Source organism: Artibeus jamaicensis, unplaced genomic scaffold, assembly GCF_021234435.1.
Source record: "Artibeus jamaicensis isolate MK-2021 breed Jamaican fruit bat unplaced genomic scaffold, CSHL_Jam_final contig_354, whole genome shotgun sequence".
Classification (NCBI taxonomy): domain Eukaryota; kingdom Metazoa; phylum Chordata; class Mammalia; order Chiroptera; family Phyllostomidae; genus Artibeus; species Artibeus jamaicensis.
Genome location: NW_026521803.1, coordinates 24,259,939 through 24,287,928, shown reverse-complemented (window position 1 = coordinate 24,287,928; position 27,990 = coordinate 24,259,939). Strand labels below are relative to the sequence as shown.

Here is a 27,990-nt window from a genome sequence, read left to right as displayed (position 1 = left end):
CAAATACAAGTTAAAATGTAACACATTTTCATTTCATGATTATAAATGCACTGTTTTATCCAGCTCTACTATCTTATATACAGCACTATTCTTTCATCCAGTAGTGTCTACTAGTCACTTATAACTCCTAAAACTTAATGACCTTGTTGGTTTATTCAGAAGTTTGGGTTTTATTACATAAAATCTTGATAGTGTTTTTATATATATTGCATAAGAAATATTTAACTTCAAAAATAAAAATGTTTTGTACTTTAACAATTTTAGGTAAAGAACAGCTCACCCTTAAACCATATAATTAATCTAACTATAACAATTCATATAAGTGCGACAAAAACTGAAACAAAGTTTATAACTAAGTACTGAGGCCTTTTAGCTTAACAGATATAACCTTTACAAGTTTTTCACAATTTATAAATGGTCTTGAGATTATGTGTAGTCATTTGCAAAATTTTAATTAGTTTTAATATTTTATTTATTTACCCCTGGAGAGAGGGGAAGGGAGGGAGAGAAACATCAATGTGCAAGAGATACATTATATCAGTTGTCTCTCATACAACACAACTAGGAACCTGGCCTGTAACCCAGGCATGTGCCCCTGACTGGGAATCAAACTATTGACCTTCTGGTTCTCAGGCCAGCACTCAATCTGCTGAGCCACACCACGCGGGGCCAGTTTTTAAAATATACTGGGAAACAGTTACTTCCTTCTCAACATAAAAAAAAAAATGTCTCATTCTGTGTATATATTTGTCCCTTAAAAACAACAACAAACACCGTGTTAATAAAGTGAAAATCAAATGGTGTCTAAAAGGATGGTTAATCTTGACCCAACACACTTTTTTTAAATGGTTTTAAATCTACATGTATAAAACCATAGAAAAGTCTAAACGGGTCACTTAAGATTGTTCAGCTTTATAAAGCATATCATAGTCCACCACAGTAAGTAATGGTGTCCTATCTTTTAATGAGCTGGGGTGGACAATGTGGGAAAGGCTGGGCAAAGGAGCCCTAACATTACTTTTTCTATCGCATGGGAAACTAGTTAAAGAAAAAATAATAATAGCAAATCATTTTGATTAAACTACTTTTAGAATGTGACTATTATAAAAATTCAGAACAGAAAATTTTTCTTCCAGTTTGAAAATATGAGAATGTGTTACAAATGAATTTAGAAAAGATGCCCAGCATTCGTATCAAATATAAATGGCGTTAAACACCACTAATTTGGTTTTTTAAAAAAGGATACCAGAACATAACATTTACAATTGTTCACCGTAAAAATAAAATAATTTCTCTATCTCCTCAAAACTTTTTAAAGAACAGTGATCTGCGGTGGTCTCTATAAGTTAGGCACATCACAAAACTGATAATCCTCTTTCCTAATGTGATTAATATAATCATTATTTATGTTCTCTAAAGCCAAATATTAGGTCAAACAACTAGTATTTCAGTGTAAATACATATAAAAGGGAAAAAACTACGTTCCAACTTTTAGAAAGGTTCACCAAAGTCATCTTTTAATTAACCATATTCTAGACTAATACATAATAAGATCAAGAAATAAATCAAATACTTGAACCATGCAACTTTATTAAGGGTGCAGAGTCCTACATGCAGGACATAAGAAGTATTTTAATCAGGGACAGGACTTGCTAAAGGTGATTTACGGTAACTGAAGTGAAGAGGTAGCACTGTTGATAGATTTATTTAATACTGATTTGAACTTGAATATGAACTGCCATATGGAGGGTGAACACACAAGTGAGGCCTCAAACTCCCACAGGCTTCACTTACATTTAGCACACTTAAAATATTCATCACCTATTCATGGTTGGACATAACGTTAAGATAAAAGAAAGGTAGATACCCCAAGTTTTCCACTTATTAGCACAGAACTCCTAAACTACATGGTATCCCCAAAATATCAAATCCGTGAGATATCTGGCAATGAACAATTCTTCCTGATTTAGATACTTGAGAAAAAATATTCTGAGATTTTGAAAACGGAGGTCTTCACGGGGGCGGCTCAGAGGATCGGGTGTCGTCCCCTGGTTTGACCCCTGGTCAGGGCACGTCCGGGTAGCAGGCCAGGGCCCCGTTAGGGACATTCAAGAGGCAACTGATCACTGTTTCTCTCGCACGTCTATCTTTCTTTCCCTCTCATTCTGCCTCCCCTCTCTCTAAAAATAAATAAAAGAATAAAATCTTTAAAAAAGGGGATACAACCCACCTCATTTATCATTTCAATTTCTCTAAATGTCAATCTGTCCAGCCAGTCCACTTTCACCATGTGGCCTTGTCGGTGAGCTTTGGTGAGCTGCAGAACAAACATAACAAAAAATGTCAACACAGATCTCACAGAAAGGAGGGAGACAACAGTGATGCCCATCATTCCCTTTCAGCGTCATTCAGAAGGAACTAACTAATATAATAAGAGAGATTGGGAAGAAAGCAATAAAATTGTCTTTGCTCACAGATCATCTATGCAGAAAATATGAAAGAATAGTTTTAAAAAACCCTCCCAGAACTAACAGCAATTATAGCAAGGTTGCAGAATACAAGGTTAATAAATATACAAAAGTCAATTACTTTCCTGTGTACCAGCAATAAACAACTGGAATTAGAAATTAAAAACACAGAGGTATATAAATGATGTAAATGGCATCTCAATCAAACCATTATTTTAAAGCATTATTTTAACATCCACAAAAATAAAATTGGTATATATCTAAAGAGATATGTAAAAGATCTATATGAGGAGAACTACAAGACCCTGAAAAACCTAAACAAATGGAGAGATATTCCAGTTCATGGACAGGAAGACTCAAGATTGCTAAGATTTCATTTTGTCCCACTTGATCTATATATTTAACATCATCTCAATGAAAATTCCAGCAAGTTATTCTGTAGATAACAACATAATTTTAAAATTTACGTGGAGAGGCAAAAGATCAACAACAGTCGACAAAACATGGAAGGAGAAGCACAAAACTGGAGGGTGACACTACCCGACATCAAGAATTACTATTACAAAGCTATGATGACCGGGAAAAGTCGGCACTGGCAGAAGAACAGACAATGTATCAGTGGAACAGAACAGATATGCTGGAAATAGACCGGCATGCGTATAGCCAACTGGTCTTTGACAAAGTGGAGACAATACAGTGCAGCAAAGAGAGCCTTCAACAAATGGACTAACTAGACATCCATGCAGAAAAAAAAAAAAGAATCAAGAAACAGAATTTACACCCTTCAGGTACTAACTAAAAATGAACCACAGACCTAAATGTATAATGCAAAACTGTAAAACTCCAATAAGATAACATAGAAGAAAACCTACATGACTTTGGACATGGTGATGACTTTTTAGATGCAATGGCAGACATGAAAGAAATCAGTAAGTGGGACTTCATCAAAATTAAAAATGTTTGCTCTGTAAAAGACACTGCCAAGAGATAAAGACAAGCCACTGATGAAAGAAAATATTTGCAAATTTAATAAAGGACTGCTATCAAAAATATATAGAGAACTATTAAAACTCAATAATAATAATAACTGGATTAAATAATGGGTCCTTAATAGACAACTCACCAAAGATTTACAGATGACAAACATGCATATGAAAAAAATTCCACATCATATGATTCAGACCAATGCAAATTAAAACAAGATGTCCCTAAACATCTATTAGAAGAGCCAAAAGCTGAAATACTGGCAATACCGAATGCAGGTAAGGGTGAGGGATGATAGAAACTCTCATTCATTGCTGATAGGAATGTAAACTGGTACGACTACTTTGTGACAGTTCCCTCCCTACAAAACTAAACATAATCTTACTATATGATCCAGGCATTGTGCTCCTTGATATTTATATAAATAAGATAAAAATTTTGTCCACAAAAAAGCCCACATATAAATGTTTACAGCAAGTTTATGCATAATTGCAACAACTTGGAAACAACTAAGATATCCTTCAGTAGATGAATGCATACTGTGCTCCATCCAGATGATGGATTATTATTCAGCACTAAAATGAAATGAGCTACCAAGCCATGAAAAGACATGGAGGAAAACAAAAAGAAAAAAAAAGAAAAGCCATGGAGGAACCTTAAATGCATTATTACTAAGTGAAGGAATCCTACCTATCTGAAAAAGCTACACACTATATGATTCCAACTCTATGATGTTCTGAAAAAGATAAAACCACAGAAGCAATAAAAAGATACTTGGTAGCTCGGGGTTAAGAGGGGAAGGAAGGTTGAATAGGGGAAGCACAGAAGATTTTTCGGACTGTAAAGCTGCTCTGCATGACATCATGATGATGGGTACATGTCCTCTTACATGTGTCTGAGCCCACAGAACGTATGACACAAGGAGCGAAGCCTGGAGTAAGCTGGGGACACTGGGTGACAATGGTGTGTCGGCGTGGGCCCATCAGCGGTAACCGGCGTGCCTCTGGTGGGGAATGCCGAAAGTGGGAGAAGCTCTGCACAGCTGGGGCAGAAGGTGTACGGGACGTCTCTGTACCTTCCTCCAGACGCTGCTGTGAACCTGAAACTGCTCCACAGTGGTTCTGTCACCTCCACATTTGACACATTCCCATACACACACAGAAACATACACAGTATCAGGAGAAGACAAACTGGGTGAGGGAGTCATTATTGTCTTCTTAAACAGAAACAATTTGTAAAAAATGTTAAATGCCCACAATTTGCCACCTAAATGTGCTTAAAAAAAGTCATTTTCACTTGCTCTAGAATTCATATTTGTTGCTAATATACATTACTTCCTATAAACCATATTTCTAGCTTTCCTACATGAATGCTAAAGATGACCATTCTCAATCCTATTAATAGTAACCAAAGAACATATGGTCAGGATAGTGGAATCATAAACTGGTAAAGCCACTTTGGAGAAGTTTAAACGATTCTAAGTACGGTCACATTTGTGCATCATTATTTGCAGTACTGAAAATTTATACATAAAAGAATGTAAATGTCCATCAACAGTGAGCACTTGTAACTATAGCAAGCACACCCTATAAAATACTGCAATCAAAAGGAAAGGAGTATCAATACACCCCGGCAGGGAAAGATCAGTGCAGTGCAGCTGAATGCAAAATCAGCTGCAAAATGAGACGTACACCTCATGCTATGACTGCTTACAAATCTGCCTCCTGCACCAGACTCCTGACACTAAGAACAGAATTTCTAGATACTTCTCTGCATGAATTAATTTTATACTTTCTGCAGAGCTGGAGAGTTACCACTCGACTAGAGTACCACTCGACATATCCCCTGGCCACCTGTGCAATTACCCACTACTGTATGATAAAGCACCCCAAACCTTAGTGCCCCAAAACAACATTCATCTCATTATTTCTCACGACTCTTGGAGAAGTCATGAGGTTATTTTCTGAGGGACATTTGGATTTTTTCCTACTGGTAGAACAGTCTCTCATGAAACTATTGTCACTTGGCGACTGAAGCTTTACTCACGTTACTAACACCTTTGTGGAAAGAGTGGGCTCAGCTGGGAAACCAGGGTGGTGGGCCTTTCTCTTTCTGCTCGTACTCGGTGTTGCTCCCTCTCCAAGGGGTCTTTCCAACATAGTAGTGGGACCTTTTATATGGTGGCTCATTGTTCCCGAAAGTGCAACACCAGCTCTCTTAAGGGTTGGGCCTGCAACAGGCAGAGCATCACTTCGGCTGTACCATGGTGGTTAAAGTGAGTCGCAGGGCTAGTGAAGATCAAACGCAGAACGATGTGAGTACCGGGAAGCATGTTTCACTGAGGACCATCTTTGGAGACTAAGAAGCACGTACTTATCGGGAAGTCCAAGCATACAATACAACTGACTGCTCAATTGCAAAAGGGCAAAGAGAATGGACTCCGGAGCTGGCAAAGTCATCTCTTGGCTGGACTTTGGTCAGCAGGGAAAGTCTAGAACTAGCTATCCTAATTCCTGAATGATTGGCCCTTGCCTTCCTCTCCAAAATAATATCCGACAGTTCTCCACCTGACATACTACACTCCCTCCACACTTTTCAGTTCCTCAAACCAGAAAGGCTTTCACTTTTATGACTTAATGCCGATTAAATAATTAAATATTGGATGAAAATATTTTACTAAAATTTATAAAAACTTTATTGAACTATAAAGCACTGTGTAAACTGTTAGCAGCCAGTATAATTAGCCCGCAATCTGTGTCACTTCATCTCCTATGGTGCTGACCTCACTGCAGACAGACTGGGGTGTTTTCACCAGTCGTGAGCAGCTTCTAGTTCTCTCCAGGCTGGGAATATCTATGGATAATAGAGACCAAAAATGAACTTTCACAATATATATTTCATTTGGGGTCTGAAATATCAGTGACCTAGATCTTTCAAGAGAGAAAATGTGCATTTTGTTAAACAGCAGGGTAAAACTGGTACAATTTGTTTCAAGTTGCATGTGAAGAAGTGGTCTTCACTAGGGGGCCCACCCCAGGAAGAAGTTGGATCAATCACAGACAGTGTCACTCTCTCTTCTTAAGGAGCACAGGTTCCTACAGAATTCACAAAGAGCCACGTAGAGCTTGGAAGAGAAGCCCACTGTAACAGAAATAGTAACACAGTTATTGAGCTCTAACTTCTCCAAGAACTAAACGGCAAGAGGTTTTAAAAGCTATTTAACTAGAATAATCTGTAAGAACCAAATAACAACATGCCCAGGCAAATGGCTGAAACACAATGGTGGATAATCAGATTTAATGGGAAGCCAGAAATACATGCCTGAGAAAAATGTCTCAGATTAGCAGGTGTTCAATACAAGCACCAGGGTCAGAATTACAAGCATATCAACTCTCTACACTGTATATAGGCTGCGAACAGCAGGGAAACCAGACCTCAAACCAAACAGTAACCCCCTGGGAACGGAGAGATTTCCATGATCACTGTGACTCACAATTCATTGCTCCTTATTTATAGTATCTGTCCTACTGGACTTTAAGGTTCTTAAGTGCTAGAGCTATGAATGGTTGACAAAATCTAGCACCTATTTATTCAATGAATACTTGCATGTACTGAAAATCCTTTTAATGTGGAAAGGTGATAGAATGGAAAACAAGTGTTTGTGCATTTGGAATTCCTGCTCAAGAGCTTGAGGGAACTGATGGGAGAGGGACGGGGAGGGAGTGATACTGAAAACAGGAAGCTGGAAAAAAGAACCACTCTGCCCTTTACCCTGGTATCTCCATGGAGACACACCTCAATTCATTGCACTGTGCTGTACTGTAATCCAGATGTTGTGGGTTCTTACAAACTGAAGGCAAAACCCTTCATCAGCAAAAAATAAAGAACAACTGTCTTTATTGCAGTGGTCTAGAATCGAACCTGCAATAGCCCCAAGGTATACCTGTACTCTCAACATAAATATGTAATACTTCGTTATTGTAAGTTTCAAACTTCCATCAGGACCTGTGCTCTGGATAATCAAGAACGTAAAAAGGAGGTGGCCTGCCCTCACAAAACTTTAAATCAGGAGGGAATAAGTCACTTTCATGGTAAATGCCTAAATGAGTCACTAAAAATGAAACAGTTTGAAAGTAGTGAGCAGAGTGCTGTGACAGAAATTAACGGGGTCTTGGGAAGGCCTCTCCGGCATGTACCATTTGAGTGAAGACTTAAAGGATAAGGAATCAGCCAAACATACAGGATGAAATCTTCCAGGCAGAGGAAACAGCTTGTCTGTCAGCATGATGTGCCCAGGCATTAAAGAAACATCAGCGTAATAGACCTCAGTAAACATTTAACTAAATAAATCAAGTTCTCTTCGAAGGTGGAAAGTAGGAAATTCTATACATACATGAGATGCTTACTGGTAATCAACTTTCTTGAGGTCCTCAGGATCTAAATTTTTCTTTATAGTAAACATTACACTTAAAAAGCCTTATGGGGTAAAGGAGAGGGTGAGAAACACTGGAAAACTCAATGTTTACCACTTCAAGCTGCCCAGGAATCTGTAGAGGTAAGTGAAACTGAACAGAAATGACTCTTGCTTTACAAATGCTCCTTAGCCAGTTTCTTCCATATTCATATGCTACTCTGTCTTTACAAAAGACATCAATGACCATGTATTTACCACACAATGTTAGCTAACGTGGCCCAAGTTCACAGATGCTGTGAAAGGTGGATTACTTTTGTTTGCTTATTAACTGATGATATAATTGCTTAAGAAGTTTAATATCCAGCTGTGAAAACAAGATAAAAACATAAAAATATAAATTAAGAATACAAAAACTCAGAGATAAATACAAAAGTTACACTCTGATTTAAAGCACCCACATACAATTTATAAAACTATGTCTGATAACTTCTTTATATGGTATATGAGCAATTAAAATAAGTTATCTAAAAACAACTCAAAAGAACCAAGTCTTGGGGGATGGGGTGGGAGAAATAGATAAAAAAAAAATGTACCTGAAAAGTAACTAAATAAAATTTAATATTAAAAAAAAAAAAAGAACCAAGTCTTAATTTTTTTTTTAATTTTCAAACCAATAGAAGAAATACACAGTGATTAACGGCTTTACCAAGCATGGAATTGCAAACATTTTGAATACCCAACCACCAAGGACTGATGAAATGAATTATGGTATCTCTATGCCATGCAAAATCCTGAGGTCTTTATGAACGTGTTGTATTAGTACAGTAACTCCTCACTCTGACATTCTTGACAGGTTCGGTGACTATAAGGGACATGATCTGTAACAAAACCAGTTTTACCATAGGCTAATTGATATAAACAAGAGTTAAGTTCCTATGGCATCTAGTCAACATTGTAAGGAAATGACATCCTTTGAGGATCTGCTGTATCCTAAATGACCTGAAACAATGTCAAGACACCATTAAGTGTGGAAGCAGGATTCAATTAAACACACACAGTATGACTGATCCCAATCTAAAAATATCTATAAATACATTCATTATAACACACATATTAATTTACTGAAAGCATGTCAATTAAAATATTAATGATGGTTATTTCTGGGTTAAGGGTCAGAGGTGATTTTTATAGTTTTTCTACTTCAACAAGGTTCTACCATGATTGATGTATACTATCTTTGTAATGAGAAAAAGTAATGTTATTTAAATACTAAAGCTCTTTTAAAAACAATTAATTGTGCAAAAATCTGTTGAGAAAACCACTGAAGTCAGCATTTAAGATAAGCTAACTAAAATTATCTTACCTCATAATAAAAACTCAAAAATTAAAACCCATTTGAGTAATATAAGTTTACTATCTGAAATGAAAACCAGGTACTAACATAACTGCTTTCAAATTATTTCTTCCAAGGCCCTTCAAATAGATCCAACTGAAGAACCATATAAATTAAATGATTTTTCACATTTACACAAGAGACACAACTGGAATCTGAATGAGAAATGGTCTCCAAAGCCATGATTTTAACCATTTCTCCATTTTACTTCTCAATCTATGCTAAAGCACTAGATTAGGTATTAAAACACTTTCTACACACAAGGTGCTTATCATTAAGTTATTATTCCTCATAATGTTACTACTAATAATGACAGCGTGAACCTGGTCACATACTTTGTTTCCAACATTCAAAAGCGTGCCTTCCGCATATAGCAGGTGATGATGGTGGAGAGGAAGAGGGCTTGTCTACATCCTAAAAATAAAAATCTCAGTGAACTCTAATTAATGCCTCAAGACAAGTACTCATTCAATGCAATGCATTGAGTGCAAAGTATTTTCTTTCAAGGGCAAATGTTTCAGCGGGTCAAATAGTACTATACAATAATTTAACTCTAGGAGTCTCAATCCCACTTCACTAAATTATGTGACAAAAAAGTTTCTTGTTACCTTACTCTCAACTTTAAAAAATTGTTTATGATCATGATAATTTGTCAATGTTTATTGAAAACATGCAGTGTGGCTAGCATATTCACATAATCCTGCAACTAGAAAGATAATGTCAAGAGAGAAAGTCCTTTTCTTTTAAGATTTCCCTCAAAATGAGAGAAGTATCTCACAAAACTTTCTAGTTCCTTCATAGCTCACTAAGAAATCAACAATCTCCTGAAGACTAATTTAATTTCCAAGGTACCTTGGAAAAAGTGTTCTGGATAGCCAAGCAAGTATTGTGATTACCAGGAAGGCAATAATATGGTAACTCATCTGTTATAAATTAGTACGCTAGTGCTCTAGACCAGTGCCATCTAACTGAACTCTCAGGAGCAATGAAAACATTCCATATCCTCACTGTCCAACAAGTAGCTGCCAGGAAAATATGGGTACTGAGCACCCGAAATGTGATTATGACAAAATAATTATGGTAACATAAAGTTCTGAATTTTATTTAATTTCAATTGACTGAAACTTAAATTGTTACATGTGATTTGTGACTGTTATCTTAAGCACTACAGCTCTAGATTATAAATAACCCTTTTGAATTAACTGACAGGAACCTGTTCTCAAGATACTAGTTATTCTTGAATGAATTAGAAAAATCTAGTTCGCACTGCTATTGACCCGAGGCCTGGCCCCTGAACCACAGTGACCCCATGAAGGCAATCTGAAGCTCAGTCTAGAACATCACATCTTCCCACCACTCCACTGTACCAATACCCACATGCCGCTCAACATTCCCTAACCTGTCTGTGTCACTCAGACCATAAAACATTTTTCATGTAGTCGTTACACTCTCTTTGCCGCCACTTAATCAAATTGACAGAAACTAAAGCACATTCCAAAGGCATCAAGCAGAGATGGTAAAATGAAAAGGAGACAGTAAAGAAGCATGCTTTTGTACTAACCTTTCATGTCTAAAGGCATGGATTCAAATATAAATCAAACACTAAAGCTTGGTAGTCACATCCAAAACCCCAGGTGGCTATGCATCCTAGTCATAAAATTCTTAATATATGACAAGCTGAAAAACAGAACAGATGGGAACAATGGGCAAATTTGCTCAAGGCCACAATCATTAAAAGGCTGGGTCATGGACAATGGAAGTATAATAAATGCCCCAGAAGTCTGTCCTTTGATTATTTTCACAAGTCAATTCAAACAAGAAAAAATACTATATCACTAAAAATTAATTAGGGAAATTTAGGGATGGAAAAGAGAAGACAATGAGGAAGACAGGGGAAAAGAGTGCATGTTAGTACATACATTTCTTCCTGTCCCCTACTAAGTCTAAGAAATCTAATCACATAAAATAACTAAACTGAAGACTATTCAATTTTGTTTCCTTTTTTCACACTCATTTCTGCTCAAAGAAGAACTACACATTTGCAAAATGATGTCAAATCCTTAGAGGTTAATTCCACCAAAATTCTTCTGAAAGGACTTGATCTTTTTAAATGTTAAACCTAGAAATAAGGTTTTTAAACTTTAGTCGTATTGCAGTTATAATTCTACTTTCTTAGCTGAGCAATACATCAGAATAAGAATATTTAATCTAGCTTGGGTTTCAGATGTTTAACAATTATGTAGCATCATCTTTTTGAAGGCCATTCAAACAGTTCGTCTTCATTGCACAGTCCTCTTGCCCCATCACCCCCAGGCAGCCAAGCCTTCAGCATTTCTAACGCTGCAGTTTGAAAACTGTCACTCTGCTATTTATTTTGGCTCATGGGTACAATACACGATAACTATGCTGTCCTATTGTTAAGATTTATGTATACCTTTATACCTTTTTATGCTTAAGCGAACTGCCTTCTCAACAATTAGAAACAATCACAGTAAGTTCACTGGCTGGAAAATCAAAGTGCAACAAAAAATAAACCATTCTGTCTAACCACTTAAACCTCATCTTTTTGAATACTCATTCATTCATTTCTTGAAAAATATAAGTTTTACATTGAAAATTTTACATTGTTCCTATTATATGAAAATACAAACATGAGTATATAAATTCTTTCCAAGTTTTTAAAAGTATGTTATAGTAAAAACAATTGTCAAATGTTTTGCTGAAGAAAATGATAATCTAACTGAACAAACCTTTTAACGTGGAACCAGAAACATGTGAGGTGGGGAAGAAAAGGTGAGTACTGTGATAGAAGAAAAAAGAGAGCTACTCTGGCACAGTTTTAAGCAAAAGAATAATTTTAATTTCAGAACATAACAAATAGCAAAGTATACCCTCTTTCTGATAAGTGTAGAAATTAAGACCATAATAAATAGCAAAGCACACCTTCTCTGGTACAAGGCAAAGCAAACAGGCTCAGGAATCCAGCCTGAAAAATTTAAGGGATGGAGCAGGCACTAATCCAGTAACAACAACAACAAAATCTGAGAGCACAGCCGCAGCACTCACATTAGACAGGCCCTGAGAAATACTTTGCTGCAGGCATAGTCATTGAAGAAAAAAAGTGACATGAACACAACACATTCACAAATGCAAACTCACGACCACGTGTTCATTCTCTACTAAGGTGATGACCATAAAATCCAGGTAAAGATGAATAATCCCATTTATCTACTATTTCAGTGCTTTTAGAATCACAGGATATGCACAGCTACACAGAACCTCAGAAATCATTCATTCTGAATTTCTGATTTTATAAACACAGAAATGATTTTTCCTGAGTCGGCAGGATAGCAAATCGCTGACTCATAACAGTGCTCTTCCCACTGTCAATGCTCCCAAGTGTCTGAGTCCCCACTTTCATCAAACCTAAGATGTCACTTTTAAAACCCATTCTTCTTCGATAACAGTAGGGTTACACCAGGCTTTGCAACCTCAAAGAACATGACCAACTGTTGCTTACAGAAGAATGAGACTAGCCCAAAGTGCCAAGAAATAAAAAGCTTCCTCCAAAGAAGGAGCAGTTACTTCAACAATGCTGCAAACATGATGCATTCTTCCCTTTAAGAAATGTGATTACTGGTTTTAACAGTTTCCATTTAATTTCTGGGGAAAGTGAGTTAACAGAAATGCAAGCTGTCACAGTGTAGCAAGCTCTGAAATCTCCACTCAAGTAAAAAGCATAATTCTGTTAGAGACAAAGACCTTTGAAAAATGCTCATCTCCAATTAGCATCATAAAGACTGTAAGATGCATATTCTCATTAATTTTTAGTCCTATTTAAAGAATTTAGAAACCAATGCATAAAGACTGACTGGAAAACTGTTAACCACTCTGGGCAATACAGACAGCATATAAATTTTAATAACTCTCTCTTGAAAAAAGGAGGGCCCAACTTGCCATACTCTCAAGTATAAAAAATTCAGATTGCTGATGATGATAGCTACTAATTAACCAAGGTGTTAAGGCCTCTTCCTAACCCCTCATGTACTGTGCATGTTTAGTCATCATTTCTAGAGTTGCAAATGTGCACTGATAACCAAAAAAATAACTGCGCACCCACACGATTTTTTAAGGGTTATTCATCAGTCATTAAGAGCTGATCATTATCAAGTCACAGATCTGTTTTCCAGCTATAAAATTTAAAAGGTAAAAATGAGAAATGTGTGCTATGACGCTCTGCTACATTTGGAAGCTAGAAGTCCAGTTCAAATTCCAATGCTGTATATATTGCTATTTGAAGGAGGTCATAGTCAGTTGTCATAAAAATTATTTTTGAACCTTTCATCAAAAATAATTGGGAAAAATTAAAAACATATGAACAGAAGCCTAAATAATTTATTGAATGAGAAGCAAAGTAGATAAACTGTACAACTATATAGCTTTATATTTCTTTACTCTGCCCATTCCCCCTCAAACTTAGTATTTTAACCATACTATGAATCATAATGCTGTTCTAATAATGCCATTTAAGAGTGTTCGCTTCTTTAAAACGTGCTACAAAATTTCTATGAACTATTCAAGATTACAAAAGTCATAGAGCACATTAGATGAAAGTTCATCACTCAGATAAAACTTTAAAAAGTAGATAGACATGTGAAAAGTTTGAGAACCTTCCTATATCCCATGTAAGAATGTAAATAAAATCTTAGAATAAGCAGCTGAGTTGAAAATTACATTTCATTTATTTAATTGCAGAGGAGGAAGGTGGTAATGGTGATTTGGTTAGAAAGCCATGACATCATTCTTCCATAACAGAACTATACAAAGAGACACAGAACGGACTTGACAGCAAAATTTTTATGTTGAAGCGCAAGCTTAGCCAAAACAAGTATTTATTCTCTGTAATTAATATTTCTTCCATATATAGGGTTGAAGCAACAAGCTGCAAAATTCTTGGGATCAAAACTTTCTCCCAACATCAAAGGATCGTCTATACTGATAAGACTGCCAAGAAAAATTACATGTAAGAATGAAAAGAGTCTTTTAAGAACTGTAAAAGGATCTATTTAGCATAATGCTTTGTGTAAAGATTTTGATCAAATAAACTCTATTGTTCTGATTTAAGCACAGATTTGAGCTTAGCTTTTGTATTTCTAAATGAAAACACTTTGCTAAAACAATTTTGAGGGGAAAAGGTAGTAACTCAGTCTGCTTACAAAACTAGATTAACTAATAGTATATGGAATCTTCACTTCCAGACGTTAAGAATCTCTAGCACATAATGCTTGGCATCTCCAAGACTATGTCACAAAAAACAATGGTGGTCATCTTGAAAATATCACCAAAAGCTCCACCTTTTCAAATCTGATGGAATTACAGACACAAAAGTCCCCATAATATACAATTCCATTTATATGAAACATCCAGAATGGGAAAATCCACCAAGATAGAAAGCAGATTAGTAGTTGCCGTTAGCTGGAGGGAGGAGGGAATAGGGAATGACTGCTAATGGGTACATGGTTACAGTTTTCATGAAAATGTTCTCAAATTAAATAGCGGTAGTGATGGTACAACTCTGTGAATCTACCAAAACCCAATGCACTGTACACTTTCCAAGAGTGAATATTATGGTACGTAAATATTTCAATATATCTATTAAAAAATTAAATCTAAATTAAAAAATAGTATGACAGAACTGATCATATTAATTGATACTACAACAGACTCATTCAGAGCTTTGCACCTATTCCAACAGTTTCTTTTTACCTTGGCAAGGCGGCTCATCTGATCTTCCGAGACAGTACTACTTGTTCTGCCAGGAGTTTTCGTGGGTTCTGATCCATCTGCTTCTACATTAGGCCAGACTTTCAAATCATGCATCCCTTGGCGAAACATGCTAGGCAAAAAGAGTAAGTTCAGGGTAGAAGTAAATTAATGCCATTCATTATAGGAAATGTTAGATTCCTAAACAGAAAATCCCACACTAAGAAATACGTGTCTCTTTTGCCAAGCTTTAAACCTCCAGTGGTTGTAAAGCAGCTAAGCAACTTCAATCCATGTAAAACACTGTTTTTCACATGTCATTCTTTCCCCCTCCAAACAGTCAGAACTATTACAGAGATGGTAAGGGTAGACTGGACGAACGGAAGGATCAATAATAGACCGCACACCCTTCAACACTTCAGTAGAGATCGTAGAAGTAACAGAGACCAGATTCCTGCCCAGTGAAAAAATGTCATATTCACAACAACTGAAACAAAATTTAAATAATTATGTAACTGTCTCCTTTAGGTGATGAGTCAGCACAGTAAGCTGTACCATCAAACTGTGGGGTCCAAATCCCAGTTGTGCCATCTACTACTGATGTGACCTTGGGAAAACTGCTTCACTTCTCTGTGCCTCAGCCTCCTCATCTATAAAGTGTGATTGTAAAGAGCACCTGTATCTCATAGGGCTGTTAGAAAAATAAATAAATCAGCACAAGTAATAAGTATTTACAGTATTAAAGGCCACCAAATGGGTATTCAATAAATGCTAACTATTACCCCTTTCACTAGGCACAGGTTGACTCTTTTCCTGTTTTCTTTTCTGTAAGAGCAATGTCTAATATAAAATAAAATAGTGGATCCATATAGGGAAAATTCCCATGTCTACAAAACGTATAGTGAGACATTCTACCTGAGTTTAGTGATCCTACTTTAAAGTGAAACAACTAACGACCTTTGATTGTCATGTTTCCTTCAAAAAACTACCAAGAAGATCTAGAATACAAGCTGAACAAACTCGTACAGGGACTTGTGACAGCTACCCTTTTTTAGACACACTACCGTCAAGTTTCTTTGTTTTGTTTTACAGAGGGGGTTAGAGGTAAAGGAAGTCTTGTTAGTGCGTCCTCCCTGTTTCAGTGTTTTTGTTTTAACAAAACCATTCAGTCAACATGAAGTCTACTCAAATAGTATCCCCAAAGCTGAAAAAGCAAGCTGCCAAAGAATAGGCAAGTCCAAAGCACTTTGCGCACCTTCATTAAACATTTTTTAAAATAAGGTACATGTTGCATATATACATACGCACACACACATTTTTCCAATCTTTAAAAACATTGCACTTAACTGTAAAAGTTTTGCATGAATCTTTAAAACTGTTATTATCACGTTCTGACTAATGGAAAGTTTCTTCATAGATTTTCCTGGAGTAACAAAGAGGATTTTCGCTAAACATTATACAAAGTGATGATGCCATAAACATTTAGTTTGGGAACTATAAAGGATGGTTAGAAGCTCATGAGCACAGTAAGATTAAAGACCATATCTGTTGCAAAGTCTCTAAGGTGGGCAATAAACAGGTAATACGCAGCAACCACATCTGCAAAAGCTTTACTTGTAAGCCAAATACCAATGCACTGACTGGCTGTGAAGAACCAAAATTCTTAGTATTTGCCATGTTCAAGATCAAAAATGAAAGTTGCATTACAAAAAAAGCATATACAAGCCTTTCATAGAGTTCACTTTACTTCCAATTCAAATGAGATATAGATTCAACATCAGGCAGACCCGCTTAGTCTCTAAGAAACTGAGGTAACAACATCACTTTAAATGAATATCCTTAAATTTACCTTCAGAAACCTCAGGTCTCCCTTCCTTTTCTCCACCTCCCTACACTCCAGTGACTACTTTGACTGGCTGAACTTAATGAACTAAATCAAAAATAAGTGCATTTGGCAGGAAGTCAGTTTACTAAACGATTTAGGAGCCTTGGGATGGGTCTGGAGAGATTTAAGGATAGGGGACATGGAGGGCAGGGGCAACAGCAAGTGACTCAAATGATTAAGTAAACATATTACTTTTTTGACACTAATGGAAACTTTGTGGAGTTGCACAGCCTCCAGGAGGCAAGCCGGAAGATGCTCCAGAGCACCATGTCCACTTGGGAAATTAAGCCAAGCAGGCAAGACAAACGGAACAGCACAGCAGCCCTCCTTCGGATGCCAGCGGAGGCCCCAGCAACAGCTGCCGCTGCTGCTCCAGCTCCCAGTGCCAAGCCACTATAGCAGCAACGGCCCTGACTTCAGAATTCACATTTGGAAAAGACATCTGCAGGAGAAATCAGCAGCTTGCCTATGGTTCTCTGCCAATTCAGTCTAATGATCAATCCATTCCTTACCTACTTAGAAATCTCACAAGCTAGACTTTCAAAATGAGAACCATCAGTTATTCTAGCCATATCCTAACAGATATGGTCTTTCAATTATTAACAACACTATTCTTCAAGAAGTACTGCTTCACACTGACTCAAGTATAAAAAACAGATACTTGCAAATAGCAAGAGCTGATAGTCACAAGATTCCCGATACTATAATTCAACTATAGATGCTTTGAGGACCACTATTTAAAACCTACTAAGTCCATACCAGAACTATTTAGGGAAAACTGGGGAGCATGTCATATTATTTCATTGCTTAAGAAACATTTAAGGAAACCACTGTTTCCCTAAGTCATGAAGATATGGAAACACACGGCATAATTTTTCATGGAAGGTAGAAGAAAATCAGGTCTGGGGCGGAAAAATGCCCACGAGCCTGGAATAGCTTGTCCGCCAAAGAGCACGAAGCTACTAATGACCACTGGGGTCACTGGGGTGCTGTCAAAAGGACAGGGGATCGACTTGAAGGGGCTCCTACTGAGCATTACAGAGAATGAGGATGGCGATGGAAATACTTCAAAGGTGTTTAAGACTAAAAGTGCACGACAAAACCCCAAAATCATCAGGTTACCAGGGCACTACCACACTCTTAAAACAAATGAAAGTTAAGAAAATAAAACATAAAACATACACCTGTCTTTCCTACAGGAAGTGTATACTAAGGTAATTCAATACTTGAAAAATGACCTTTATTGAGTTCTTTTTTAAAAATTCCACTTAATATGCACAGAAAGGATAACAGAATATCAACAATTCTCTAAACGAGTGATTCCTCTGTTCCAGAAGACGAGTGACAGAAATATGGTTTTGTTTTTTTTTCCACAACAACCTTCTATTGTCCGTAAATTTTTAGAAACTGTGCTAACAACTTTTCTATCATAATCACTACCATTGTCAGCAAATTAGTGCTTCTTAACCCTGCTTGTTACCCTTTTCATCACTATTATAACAAAGCAGAAAAAACAAAGCCATTACAGTATACACCACACAGCGTTTTTTCCTGAAAGCAAGACTCTAATTTCCACCAACTGTTTTCTAATAGGAATCACATTACCAATCACTAAAAGCAGAATACTATAATTGTGTTTCTTAATTAATCTATTTGCCCATCTCATAGGAATTGTTTCAAATTCAGTCTCAAGAATGACAGAACTATGTACCGTTAGGTAGGATGGACAGTAAACCAAGGCAGGCATGAGGAGGGAGACGCATCTCACCCACTGACTCAGCAGTCCTGAGCCTGGTCTGATAATACTGCCAGCTGTTCCAACATCACAAGAAATGCCATGCTACCGCAGGAGGAGGGGAGTCCTTGAAATTCTATATACGGTTTCCACTATGTGGGAGAGAGCCTTTGAAACTGTGCTTTCATCCCAGGGTCTAGAAGGGGGAAGAGGAGGAGATCCTCAGAGCCTAAAGGAGTCATTCATTAAACAGCTTTGCTTAACTGCCAACCTCTGGTCACTATATGTTTTACACGGGCGTCCCTAATGCTTACAGAAAAGAGCCCATAAATAGCTTTGGGTAACTGCCCCAACTTTAACTGCCTCCTGTCATATATCTGCTTTACAACAAGATGAACAAATGGAGTTCAGAGCAAGATAAGAATTCGAGCTAACAGACCCCCATACATACCTACATTTGGGAAGTCCCCCCAGGGGAAACTGGCACCACCTTTACCCCCCAATCACTATGTGACTTCTTCACCAGCATCCCACCAACTGTACACTTCCTGAGGACAAAGGACCTGATGCTTTTCCCCACTTGCTCTTGCTGCCCTTGCTTTTTGCCACTGAGGCCTATGCCTTCCACCCCCCACCTCAGCAAGGCCCACTCTCTTCCATGAGAAGGTATCACTAATAAACTTTGCTTGCATGCTAATAGATTTGCTAATATGCAATTCTTTACTGTGCCAGCAAGAAGGAGAACCTGAGTGGGCATAAACTATTGAAGCTTCCCAGAAAGAAAAGGACCAGAAAACTGCAACATCTCTACAGACTGGGAGAATAGAATGCTCACCCATATTTTCCAAAGAGTGACACTGTTGTCCCACCGACAGGCACTGCCTTTCCTGGTCCATACACATCCCATATAGTCAGGGCCACTTGGGCATTCCTGGGCAGGTCGGGGTATTTCACAGGCAGTTTTAGCCACTCATTCCAGCTATGGAAATAAAGTCAACATAAGCATAGTTTTATTTTAAATTAGCAAATCATATGAGAAGGTTCAGCCAGAGAAAATGTCCCAAAAGATTAAGTTAACACTACAAAAAATATTATGATAGTTACCTCAATTTTGCTCTAGGCAACTTTAATTTTAAATATAGAACACATGAAAAAATTTCTTTGAAAAAATAAAGTTCATAAAACGTAACACTGGTAAAGCCTTTAATCAAAACATTCAGACAATTATCACTAATTATGATAATGGCTAATAATAATCTGGGAAAACACTTGAACCTGTTTATAACCAAACTTGTTTTGAACCAAACTGTGATTTTCTCTAAGCATTCCCTAGAACACAGGTTTTATAGTATGAAAAGAAATCAGAATTACTCATATTACGTTCAAAACATTGCTGAGGATAACATGGTCCTATAATGTACCTGAACAAAGCAGAAAACAACCAAAACCTTAAGACGGAAGTGGATGATCTACTACCTTTGTAACATGAAGTTACGGGACAGCACCGAACAGATGTAACATTTTTTTTACCTGTGGTTTTTCTCTTCCTCAGGTTATTTCATTAATACTGATGATGCCTAGATATTGGTTTTTTAGTGCTTTTGATGCATGTTTGTATATACGTTTTCCTTAAGGAACATTTGTTCTTAATGTACAGTAGTGACAGCATAACTTTTTTTTACCCTTTATTTACCTCTACAAATTTCCTTCTGTATTAAAACTTCATACTGTATGTATATGGTAATTCTGACTCCCTTAATCGACAGCTGGCTTTTAAAATTCCAGAAGAAAACTATGCAAAAAAAGGCAAAAGAAAAGTATGCAAACAATACACAAAGTAATACCCAACAGATACACAGCATTGTTCCTCTTTTCTCAAAAGTATTGTTTACTCAGAACAATTTGCAAAGGGGCATATACCATTCTAGGTCAAATACATGTATTATCAGTAAAAAATTGAATAGAACTTTAAAAAACTTAAAGGACAAATCATTTATACCCACCATATAAGTCCAAAGACCTACAGGAAAATTAGAGATGGACATTGATTTAAAGGAGAATCAAAGTCATAAAATCCTTTTCTTCTATATAGGTCTTGGAAAGATAAATCACATGCCTAAAAATGCCATTCTCCATGACAGACAATTTTGAGGAACTAAATGAATTTATTTAATTACTCTCCATTTGGTGGGCCAGGCTAAAAAGGTAAATACTAAGCAGTATCATCTTCTGCCAATGAACGAACCACAGAGGTAACACTGCTCAAGTCAGAGAGAAAAGTCAGCCAGCAGCTGACTTTTCCATCCAAAGTGAACTGTGAAGATTCTCACTCCATTTTCTGTCCTGGGACAGAGATGATATATGACCACGGAAGGATCTGCTTTTTTAAAGTCTTCTGTGTTCCAACAAGGCCTCCCTCACCTTTAATCAAAGTGACTGTTCTTTAACCTGTTTTACACGCTGGGCTGCTTCAGGAGAGTTCTTTAGAAGAAAATGAATCTGCAGCTACAAAATAGCTTGCAAACTGCTCTAGATATTTTAGAAATTCTGGAAAGATCTGGTCAGACATCAAAAAGCCATGTGTTCTGAACACCATTTTGTTCTCCACCCACCCCCCCTTCCAAATCTCCCTTAAGTTCAACACTAAATTCACCTGGCAACTTTCACAACACTGCACAGTCATAAAGCTGGATTCAGATGGTCTGATCCCCAACATGCACCTCCACCCTCAAACACCACTGTACTAACTCTCTTGTCTGATTAGTATACTCCTAAATCTTAACGTTCTAATTTTTAAACTATATTAGACTGTTAGTACATGCTTCTCTCTAAAGCCATTTAAAATCTGCTATGGGACAAGAACATAATTTTTTTAAAAATTTTAATCACTTGCCTACAGAATAATTTTCATATATAAAACCTGAAAATTTGCAAAATCCCACATCTACAATTAGAGTTTCACCTTAAATGTAACTAAAGAAGTACAGATATCCTTCACTATGGGCTATCTCATTATAGGACAGGACAGGATAAAATATGATAGAATAAACTTGGATAAATTTTGAATGAATTCATTATTCAAACTCTCACAAACTCGCTTCTGATAGAGTTAAGAAATTTGTTGTCTATTGTTTTAGGTGTAATGATAATCCTGTAGCTATGTTTTAAAAAGAGATATACAAAAATATTTGCAATTAGGATAATATATTTTAAATTTCCTTCAAAACAACAGTGGGTATAGATAAAAAAAAAACTGGCTTTGAGTTAGTAATTATCAAAGCTAGGTGATGGAGCCTTGGAAATTCATTATATTATTCTCTCTACTTTAATAGGTCTGAAAATTTCCAGCGTAGCAAATATATTTACAAATATATACTTCTGTGTGTGAATGTCTATTTACAAAAAGACTACTGAAGAAATTACACCATTTAAGTAGCTGGTTTCCATGCGGCCCATCACCAGAGCTCGGGTTTCTGCTCTCTCTGAAAACCCCTCCCAGCCTGCTGGGCCCGACTGGGTAACTTGGGGCTGTACCCTCGACAGCAGAGCCTGGCAGTCTGTGTGGCCACACCTTGACTCCCATGAACACTGTGAGATAAGCTCTTTCCTGGAGCAGCTGCAGCTAGCCCACCAGGGTACTGAACGGCACAGATGGCGCATTAAAACTGCACCAGGTAACCTACCAAAAAGAAGTATCAAGAGGTTAAATTAAGGACCCACAGTATTGTTCTAGAAAGTCAGGAACTTCATGTTCCTTGCATCCTGACAATGGTTTGCTAATGTGCCACGCTCAATAAACCATGAACTTAAAAAAAAGTTTCGTATAATAAAAATATGATCTGAACAAATGACAGTAGATCTCTCTTTACAAACTGGAGCTTCAAACATCTGACTGGACAACATTTAAGACTATCAAGAAGTGTTTATGTGTTCAAAGACATAGAATATAAAATTTAAAGATGCTACATGTGGTTTTGATTGGGTCGTTTTGTGAATCAGTCAAGTTCTTATAAAAACACGTCAATATACTAAATACAAATAAACTCACTTCCATCTTAACTGTGTTTAATATTTTATCCTGAGTAGGTCACTGCTTTAAACTATACAACCAATGCTTCTAAATGTTAAAGAAAATTTTTTTAAAGTTCCCCCGTAACCACTACCCAATCATAGTTAACAACACGTATAAAGAAGCGGGAGAACAGTCTGGAACCCACCATCTGCAAGAGGACTACTTACTTCCATCTTGTACTAAATGCCTTGTAAGATGTTCTCACTGGCAAGGCCAAAGGCTTCCCTTCTGCAAAAACTTGACAAGTAACATAAAGGTCAGAGCATGTCTCTTGGTACAGTCCTGAAAACTTCAGCATGGGGTCTTCTAGGACAGCTTTGTAACTCTTTTGTTCTCTTTTGCCTTCCAAACTTCCTCTGGAAGCATAAAAACAATCATGTTCAGACAATGCATAGAGATAACAAATACTAAAGACTTTATGGCTGTTACAATAAATTTGTATTACTTAAACCAGCAGTCCCCAACCTTTTTGGCACCAGGGACTGGTTTCGTGGAGGACGATTTTTCCACAGACTGGGGTTGGGGGGATGGTTTCGGGATGATTCAAGCGCATTACATTCAAGTTCAACTCCTGCCATGCGGCCCCGTTCCTAACAGGCCTGGACCAGTACCGGTGTGCAGCCCGGAGGTTGGGGGACCCCTGTCCTAAACATTTTCCTGCATATGACATTAAAGTTACTTTTACATCTAATAAAGGTATCCTTCCCTAAAATTATTTCTATCTTCATCAACATATTCCTCTATCTTCTTAACTTTAAACCCTATCATTAACTCTTGGTCTACCTTCTAGACATCACTAGCTTTCCAGGCCTTGATTTCATTTTTATTAATTCCCAACTGAGCACTTATTTATTTATGCTTTCAAACCATTTCTGTATCAGGCATAGAGGCCCAGAAATGAGAGACAAGATAAACAACACTATGTTATAAGAAAATGGTAAGTCCTTGCTTCTGTGGAGAAAACTTACTTTTAACTGCACATTCTTTTTCATTTTTTCTATATAGATGTATTACCTGATCATTTCTTTAAATTAAAAAATATGGTGTTGTAAATCATTAAAGATAAACACAGAAAACAATAAAAAAGGTAGAAACATCAAATGGAAATCAAGATTGTGTCAGATATTGTACCGAGCGTTTTATATACTCTTTCCAATTTATTTTTCACCATATGCTCATTTTATAAATGATGAAGCAGAGACTCAGAGACCAGGGATCACCAAGTAACAGAGATGAGAATAGAAACCCAGGCAGAAAAGGCCGAAGCCAACACTCTTCCCACCACAGAAAGATACTGGAGCTGGGGACTCGGTGTCCCAGAAAATTGTCTGAAGTGAGCCTGAACACTATCTGAAAAATGAAAGGCAAAAAGGTAGGGAGTCATTCCAGAAAACAAACAAAAAAACAGTAGCATATACATGGTCTGTCCAGAAAAAGTCTGGCCACTGTTAATATATCAAGAACAGTTTGCGCAACATTGATGTAACGTGGCAGTCAAGGAGAGTGGACTGGAATGCACATGCATGAACGAGGACGACTTTACTGTACTAGTCAGTGGGGTGGTAGATTCCATTGAGTGAGCATGTGTATTGTGTGGCCATCATTCAAAATGACGGAGCAAGTACAGCAATGAAATCTGCATCAAATTTTGTGTTAAGCCTGAACATTCCCCCAAGGAAACTATCTGGATGATTCAAAAGGTCACAGCTATAGACAACCGGTGACTGGCAACTTCACTATGACAGTGTACCTACTCATGCACCACATCTTATGCAGTTTTTTGGCAAAACATAAAATCACCCAGGTGATTCAGCCCCTTTATAGCCCAGATTTGGCACCCTGTGACTTCTGGCTTTTCCCAACACTAAAATCATCTTTGAAACAGAAGAGATTTCAGACCATCGATGAGATTCAGAAAAATACTATGGGGCAGCTGATGGTGATTAGAACTGTGCAAGGTCCCATGGTGCCCACTTTGGAGGGGACTGAGGCATTATTGTCCTCTGCATAATGTTCTTTTATCTTGTATCTTCTTCAGTGTCGCCATTTTTCATACTACCTGGCTGGATACTTTCTGGACAGATCTTGTACAAAGGCAAAGAGAACGACGTTAGGTCTGAGAAACTGCAAGTTGCTTGGTATAGATACCTAACACATACGGCTCATGTCGGGAAAAAGCTAGAGAGTTAAAAGTAGGGGGACAATGAAGCTAAGCAGCCACCAAATACAGTCCAGTGCCTTACACAAGGAATATTTGAAACTGTTAATTGAATTATCTGAAGTGACAGTAAATATAATCAAATTTGTATGTATAATACCTTTGGCAGGAGTATAAGAATATAATGGAGAGGTGGAACCAAAGGCAAGATTAGTTAGATTTTCAGTCAAAATTAGACAGGAAAAGGTGGGAAGATAAGGCTAAGGAAGTGGGGTGGAAAAGATATTTAGCAAGTAGATTCAAGACAACTTGTGAATGAACAAACAGAGAAATCAAGAGATGGTGTCTGTACAATGCAAAATTTTCTGTCTTAACAAACGCAGTGAATGCTGCTAACCATCACCAAAGTAGGGTGAGGCAATATAGAAAGTCCAGAGGGGCAGGCTAATGAGGTGTTCAATTTGGGACAAGTTACTTTTAAAGTTTAATGCTTTGGGACATCCAAAGTGCATGTGTCTTCTGGGCAGTTTGATATTCAATTATGGTGCTAAGAAAAGATTAAAATGATAGAAATGGATGAAAATGCCTGGAGAGAATAAACAGAATTAAAGAATTTACTCTTCCCTGATTTTATGATTCTACATTGATATTTCCACCCCCCAACCCAACAATCTGAGAAGCTAAAAAATAGTACTAAATTTTACTAAATTTCTGATTAATGCTTTATCTTTGCCTCAAAATATTCAAAGAAGTATCTGTTAATAAAGGACCAATTTTTTTCTTTCCATTTAACTTTCAAAGGTTTCAAAAATACACTCATACGTCCAAGAAATACTGGGAGGAATGAAACTGATGGGAAGCCCTGTACCAGAAGGTCCTGTACAAGCATCTAGAGGAGTATGATGTAGAAATTACTTTAAATGGGTATGTAAAGTCTTTTAAAAAATGGACAGTATGGTTGTTGACATACTATTTTTACCATCACCCAAAATGAAGTCAATTAATTTTCATAATCTTAAATAACTTCTGAAAATAAAAATAAACATGCAAAAGGTGCACCTGACAACAGGAAATGTATTTATTGCAGGTATGCAGCCTTTTTCCTGAGAAGCATTTGTTGAATACTGACTCATTATGAATGATGTTGTGATTAATAATTTGTGATAACTTTTGCATATAAAATACACCTCTAAAACTGCCTTAAAATGGACATAATTTCCAACTCCGTCCTACCTGTGCCCCTCAGTTCCATTATTCTTATCTCAAGATTTCAAGCCCTTGGCCTTTACTTTAGTGATGCCCCAAGATTTTCCTGTAAGGCTCTTGTCTATCTTCTTTGTAACTGACACCCTCTTTGACTCATTCCTAATTTCCCTGGCGAAACAATTCAGACTGTCCAAAGATTCTTCCCAACCTTCTACCACTTTCGGTGCTTCTAATGCTACTGTACGTGGTCATCTCATTTTCAGCATCTATATCTGCCTGTGTCTACCTCTCCATAACTGCAGCCTGCGCTCCCCCTTCAAGCCCCGCTCTAAAGTAAAGATCTTCCCGTTATTAACTGGGGGACGACTTTAGGGAGAATTGATTTCTTCATCCGTAAAATTGGATAATCCCTCAAAAGTTGCTGTGCACATCAAATTGCTTTGAAGAAAGTAAAACACCGTGGAACTTAAGAGTTTATTCTTAATAGCTGTCCTTCTCCCAGAAACCATGTCCTCAATCCTTCCTCCACAGCACCCCTCTCCACGCTCCCGTTTTCCTTCGCAGCCCTGGCAACAACCCTCCCCGCCGCCCCCAAGCCTGCCCTCAGACTAGTAACCACCCTCTCCCCTTAACCCACAGGTCCCTGCCTGCCTCCCCGTCTCTAAATTTCAGCAATGCCAGTCCCTGTGCCCAGATTCTCTTACATCTTAAGCTGCACGTTGATATCCAAGTCACAACTGTAGATATAGTGAAACTTCTCCGCTTCCCCCATTGCGCCTCCGCAAAAACAGATCCTACCGCTGGAAGTAAGGCGCTGGAAAACCCGGGGAATCAACCAGCTGAGTCCCAAAACACAGGCGCTTCCGGTTCCGCCTCTCACCCCGGGCGGCGCCAATCGTTGCCCGGTGCGAAACCGGACGCGCCGGAAGTCCCCGCCCAGCTTTCCTACTGCGCAAGTGCAAGGGAGCCCACCATCTTGCTTAAGGGTAAATAAGAGTCCAGAAACAGAGCCGGTTAGCTTACTTTCCAGGCTTTCTGCATTCCTTCTGTTTTGACAGGACCTTGTTGTATTATTAAGAAAACAAGGTGACTTTTGAGCTTGAGCTGTTGCTAATCAATACAAGAGAAAATTCGTTTCATAAGGAATTATAACTTTCACTGGCTACAGGCGAAACAAGGAAGTCAGAGGTCACAATGAGTGGAAAATTCGCCAAGTTTAAATTTCAGTGGCCTTTCTAAAAATTGTAGATTTAATTTAAAAAATTTGCTATCTCAAGCAACGACCCCCCCCTTTCTGCTCTAAAGAGTGGAGAAAGTACTTGGCAAAGCAAAAAAATGAGTTCCTGGCGTTACCAGTATTCATGCAATATTTGGCAAAGTACTTGGGTGCCTGTTTGTACTGCGCGTGTTCGACCCACTGTAGCTTTCAAGATTGTAATTCCAGAAACGTCAGTAATGACTACAGAACTCAGTTTTCTAAACCCTCCTACAACGCTTGTCTTTATAATATTTAATATAATCTAAAATTATAATTTTCATTTCCAACTAGAGTCAAATTCTTTGAAGGCAAAAGTGGTGTGCCAATATATTTCTGTTGCTGCGTTTAATAATTCATTTTTATTATTATTAGTGATATGCATAAAAGTCTCTGTTTTCTTTGTGTGTGTGTGTGTGTGTTTTTTTTTTTTTAGTAATGCATCGTAAGAGGAAAATCACCAGAGTATGTATAATTTACAGTAACTAGGAAAAAATCTCAGGTAATGGTTAAAGGAAATGTAGTTCCCTTCAGGGCAAAAATTAAAAAATGGCTAATGTACAATGTTTTGTCCAAAGTAAGGTCTCAACAATATCTGTGGGAGCAAGATTAAAGGAAAACATGATAGCTATGCTACTGTAACTAAAAATTCCAACA

The 27,990-nt window shown here is 37.4% G+C and overlaps 1 protein-coding gene across 1 annotated transcript in view; it reads right to left on the bottom strand.

The window, feature by feature from the left end:
- PIK3C3 (phosphatidylinositol 3-kinase catalytic subunit type 3) overlaps positions 1-26,930 on the bottom strand; it is a 114,662-nt gene extending 87,732 nt beyond the window's left edge. Inside the window, exons 1-5 of the mRNA XM_037133536.2 lie at positions 26,783-26,930; positions 22,882-23,070; positions 19,478-19,621; positions 15,026-15,155; positions 2,231-2,317 (exon numbers count right to left, since the gene is read on the bottom strand). Of these exons, the coding sequence (XP_036989431.1) occupies positions 2,231-2,317; positions 15,026-15,155; positions 19,478-19,621; positions 22,882-23,070; positions 26,783-26,850 (618 nt within the window). The 5' untranslated portion in view covers positions 26,851-26,930. The remainder of the gene's footprint in view (positions 1-2,230; positions 2,318-15,025; positions 15,156-19,477; positions 19,622-22,881; positions 23,071-26,782) is intronic.
- Positions 26,931-27,990: the final 1,060 nt, after the last annotated feature.